At 48.4% G+C, this 5253-nt stretch overlaps 1 protein-coding gene across 3 annotated transcripts in view; it reads right to left on the reverse strand.

The window, feature by feature from the left end:
* Positions 1 to 939: 939 nt before the first annotated feature.
* The window catches only part of SEPTIN3 (septin 3), a 24603-nt gene continuing 20289 nt past the window's right edge, over positions 940 to 5253 (reverse strand). For all 3 annotated transcript variants that reach the window (XM_037731972.1, XM_017510308.2, XM_017510307.2), the window contains exons 9-11: positions 4123 to 4174; positions 3751 to 3844; positions 940 to 1270 (exon numbers count right to left, since the gene is read on the reverse strand). In XM_037731972.1, the coding sequence (XP_037587900.1) occupies positions 1205 to 1270; positions 3751 to 3844; positions 4123 to 4174 (212 nt within the window). In that variant the 3' untranslated portion in view covers positions 940 to 1204. The remainder of the gene's footprint in view (positions 1271 to 3750; positions 3845 to 4122; positions 4175 to 5253) is intronic.

Genomic DNA, 5253 nt, shown 5'->3' on the forward strand with positions numbered 1-5253 from the left:
GTAACATTTAAGAAATGGGTCGTTCTTGCATCCCCTAGGCGTGGGCCTCTTGCTCCATCAGGACTTGGTTGTAGTTGAATGGCCCACAAGTCACCAGCCTTTGAGCAAGTTGTGTCCAGGTGGAGACAGGGAGGGGGTGGGCAAAGGGGACTTCTATAAAGACACTGTGTGGGGCAGTGGCAGTCAACATTCGAAAACATTCATGCATCTGATGGGGGGCTTTGCCCTCCCTTGGGTATTTTCCATTAGCCTATAGTGACCACCTGTGGCCAGGCTAATTCATTACTCACATTAATGAGGAAGGGGGTGGGGGTAGGACTAGGTAGGGTAGGTGGGAAGAGATCCCTCTTATTGCTGAACGGACAGAAGGGCGCTAGTTTTTCCTTAGAGTGTACATATTGTGGGTTTCTGGGGGTTTGTGTGTGTGTTTGGTTTTTGTTTGTTTGGACATAAGAAAGTCAACTCCAGCAATGTCTTCTTAGGAAAACCGTCTACGGCCATACCACCCTGAACGCGCCCGATCTCTTCTGATCTCGGAAGCTAAGCAGGGTCGGGCCTGGTTAGTACTTGGATGAGAGGAAAACCACTCTTTCTCAGTGGCTACGTTATGAGATGGGGAGGATGTACAACTGCACTCTGGGCCAGCCACAAGTGGTGATTTTTTAAAAAGTGATCCTAGCCCTTGCTCCTCAACATCTATAGTGACCCACCCTCATGAATTCTTTTAAGCAATGAAGGAGACACCCTCGTCCCACATTGGGGCTCACACAGCTGATCTCAATGAATCTGGCAAGCAGAAAAATTGCTTTCTTGACCCTTTAAGGAAGCCAAGAGTAGCTCATGCAGATGAATGAGTAGGGAGCAATGCCATTGCCCTTGGAGATGGTTACAAGTAGCTGGGGTGGGTCTGCAAGGACAGAAGGAGCTCTTGATGAGTTCTTTTGCCCTGCAGATGGCCTGGGACCGGCTGACACAGACGATGCAGTAGGGCAGTGCTGGCAGAACCCCACTCCACTGGGAGGAGAGGAGTGGTTTGGATAAGTGGAAGAAGCAACTGTCCTAGAGGCAGCTGGCCCCTCCTACCTACTGAGGGTTGAGAAGGACTGTGGTGGTGAGCTGGACAAGCACAGCACTAAAAAGGGCTTGGCCCTGCAGCAATAACAGCTGAGAGGAATGGAGGGAGAAGCAGCGCTTGAAATGGCCTTCATTCAGCAGTGGGGCAGGGGGTGGCTGGCACAGGTGGAAGGACAGTGCCCAGGAGGCCTTCTCCCTGCAGGGGGGGTTGAGAACTGTTGAGGGTGTGGAGACCAGCAGCTGGCAGCACACATATAAAATACCTTCTCCATGGAGGCTGAGATCATGGTTCGGGGTGTCAGGCACCATTCCTACTCAGCCTCTCCGACACCCACCTCCCATACCCCTAGATCTTCCCCTGCTGGTCCAAGGTCTCCATACAGGACTGCTTCTCTGGCAGCCAAGGATCCCTGTTCTGTTGAAATGTAGTAACCTCTGGGCTGTAGCACTGCTGTTCTATCCTGACAGGAGCCTACCCTGTAACTTTGTAAGCAGGGGAGGATGAGGGCTGGGTTGGCAAATAAGCCTCCAGGAAAGACCGAGACCATAGGTTTGAGGTCACCGGTGACCTGATCACCACCCCCATTTCCCCTGGTCCATTGAATCTTGGGTCTTAAGTCTGTGTTTTCTTCCTAGCACCTGAGTGATAAAAGACTGGGATTGTAAGTGCTGGGATTCATAGAGGACCAGTGAAAAACCTCAGCTGAACCAGGAGATAGGACAGGAGGTTGTATGAGGTTATTGTAAACAGTTTCACTTGGTGTTTTCCCTTGCCTAAGGCTAAATTGTTTCCCCGGCCCGAACTTCATCAATCTTACAGATTAAAGGAAAAGAGTAACTTACTTGTACAGCAAACAGGGGAAATATATGCATTAATAAATACAGGGCTTCAGGGAGAGACAAGAAAAGCCTAAGTGTATGAAAATGGGTATCACTGGGACTGCCTGCAGGAGTCAGGAGGAGAGGGAATTAGGGAAAAGCAGAGAAAGACATACATGTAATTAGCTTCAGCACAAAAGTAACAGGGAATAGAAAAGAAAGAGGTCAAGTATGTTTGAGGCAAATGGAACAACAGAGAAGCCTGCTTAAAAGGGAGAGAAGTCTGATGGAGAAAAGGGAGGTGTGGTCAAAAATCTGTCTCTGAAGCCAAATCACTAAGACAAATAATGTACATTGTTTCTGATACTTCTTTAGAATTAGTTATAGAACTTAATGTCCCCATAAAAGGTTGTCTCGCCTGACCAGCATGTGTGCTTCCTCTAACTGGACACTGGGAACTCCATCACTCACTGTGTTTCCCTCTTCACGTTGGCTGCCTGTGAGCTCAAGGCTTGTTCGGGTGTTTGACTACAGAAACTTTCTTTCCTCTTCCTTTCTTTGGCTCAGTTTCTCTGGCAATCTCAGTTTGTACTGTCCTGTACTTTTTTTTTTTTTTTTTTTTTGAGACAGTCTCGCTCTGTTGCCCAGGCTGGAGTGCAGTGGCGCCATCTAGACTCACTGCAACCTCTGCCTCCAGAATTCAAGCAATTCTCTGCTTCGGCCTCCCGAGCAGCTGGGATTACAGGTGCACACCACCACGTCTAGCTAATTTTTGTATTTTTAGTAGAGATGGGGTTTCAGCATGTTGGTGAGGTTGGTCTCGAACTCCTGATCTCGTGATCCACCCGCCTCAGTCTCCCAAAGTGCTGGGATTACAGGCGAGAGCCACCGCACCCAGCCTGTCCTGTACTTTTGTGATTTTATTTGAAAGTAGCCTAAAGTCATTTCTGGAAGTAGACTGGGCATAAATTCTAAATATAGGAATGAACCTAACGTAGATTCATCTAAAAGGAAGTGAAAGATGTCAGAGATGGGCAGGAGAGAGGGAGAGAAAGAAATGTATGAGGAAAGGAGGGAAAGGGAGAAAGAAGACAAAGCAGGAAGCAGAGACAGGCACTGGCCTGGGAGCGGAGGCCAGGTGAGTGGACAGCAGCAGTAGGCTCTGGTGACAGGTGGTGGCTTTGGGACAGTGAACACAACACAGACTGAAGGGTGGAGCTCCACTCGTAGGCACTGATTCTTTCTGTAAGAACCCAGCTCTGGCCTACTTCTCTGCCCTCTCGTGACCTTCCTTTTCCCAGGAAGCCCCATCCTAACCCCAGACCACCCCCAACTTACAGAGAGGGTTGTTCTGAACTCCCTGCCCCCTACCCAGGTCTAGCTCCCTGCCATCTGTCCTTGGAGAATCTCTATAGTCCCAGTTTGTGTGCAGGCTCCGAGAGAAGAGTTGCCTGTGGCTCACCTGCTCCCAATACTTTTAAATGAAACCTCCCCCACATCTCCTGAGTGAGGCACAGGGCTTTGTTTTGGGATACAAGAAAAAGGAGACAGATAATGGACAGGCATGGAGGAACCAAACTTACAAGGGACTCTCCAGGGAGGGCAGTGAAAATACCTCACCCCTGCATGCACACACACAGGCTCTCTTGTTCACACACACACACACACACACACACACACACAACATAGACAAGATGCTCCACAAATACCAGAGAGGCCTGTGGGACAGAGCTGAGAGGAAGAAGGTGGTTGGTGGTGGTATTTGGGATGTGTGTATGTGAAGTGGGTATGTATGATGACACAGAGAAGGGGTCATCATGGGTTACTGTCGTGGCTTTCCTCTGTGTCCACGCTCACCGGAGGGAGGCCTCCATTGTCATTGAGCCGCTTGGCCCTGTAAGTCTCATAGTGGATGTTGTGTGTCACTTCCTTGAGGTCCTGGAGGTGGGTCCTAGAGGACACAGGGTGAGAAAAAAAAGGATGAATTAGGGGCAGGAAAAGGAGGTGGTGATGTACATCACTTCAAGGGACTGGACCCAATGACTGGGACCCACTCCCAGGAGCTAAGGATGCTTCTACAGCCCCTTCCAGTTTGCAACAGGAGCTGGAACTGACGCAGAAAGCTCTGTCATAGAGACCTGGAGACACAGGAGGTGAATCTGAACAGACAGACCCTGACCCCAAATAATTCAGCCTGCTATCTGGACAGGGGGAGGGGAGACATCTTACCTGATGACAAAGTCTCGAAGCAGGGCAAACTCACAGTGGTTGAGGTTTTCCACTATGAACAAAACAAAACAAAGCAAAACAGGTAGTCAGTTCATTAATGCAGCAACACCCAGGAGGCGAACTTCTGTTCGGGTCACGGAGGCATTTAGGAGAAAGCTATGGGATGGGTTCTTCTGTAACCCTTCCAGAGGTTTGCTCACTTGGGTGCACTGGATTTGATTCATTGATCAAATGTTTATTAAGCAGCTACAATGGGTACAACACTCTTCTAGATGCTGTGGAACAACAGCTAAGAGGGACTATTATTTTTACCATTTTACAGAAGAGAAAACTAACACGGAGTCTAAGAAACTGGCCAAGGCCTAAGATACATTTCACATTCTTAAGAAGCTTATAATCCAATTGGAAGTAACACAGAGAAAATGACAATTGAGCCATTTTATTTTATTATTTTTATTTTATTTTATTTTGAGATGGAGTCTCACTCTTGTTGCGCAGGCTGGAGTGCAATGGCATGATCTTGGTTCATTGCAACCTCTGCCTCCCAGGTTCAAGCAATTCTCCTGCCTCAGCCTCCTGAGTAGCTGAGAGTACAGGCAATGTGCCACCATAGCCGGCTAATTTTGTATTTTTATTTTAATAGAGACAGGGTTTCTCCATGTTGGTCAGGCTGGTCTCAAACTCCCAACCTCAGGTGATCCGCCCTCCTCAGCTTCCCAAAGTGCTGGGATTACCGGCATGAGCCACTGTGCCTGGCCCAATTGAGCCATTTTAAAAAGGTCATGCACTACAAAATAAATCCAATTCAACATATATTGAATACCTAGTATCTGCAAATCACTGGCCAAGCAGGTTGGAACAGAATGACGATAAAGACATGGGGCTGGGCACAAGAGCTCATGCCTATAATCCCAGCACTTTGGGAGGCCAAGGTGGGAGGATTACTTGAACCCAGGAGTTCAAGATCAGTCTGGGTAATATAGTGAGACCCTACCTATATTAAAAATAAAAATAAAAATAAAATTGCCATGGCCGGGCGCGGTGGCTCACGCCTGTAATCCCAGCACTTTGGGAGGCCAAGGTGGGTGGATCACGAGGTCAAGAGATCGAGACCATCCTGGTCAACATGGT

This window comes from Cebus imitator, unplaced genomic scaffold, assembly GCF_001604975.1.
Source record: "Cebus imitator isolate Cc_AM_T3 unplaced genomic scaffold, Cebus_imitator-1.0 Scaffold435, whole genome shotgun sequence".
In the NCBI taxonomy this organism is placed as follows: Eukaryota; Metazoa; Chordata; class Mammalia; order Primates; family Cebidae; genus Cebus; species Cebus imitator.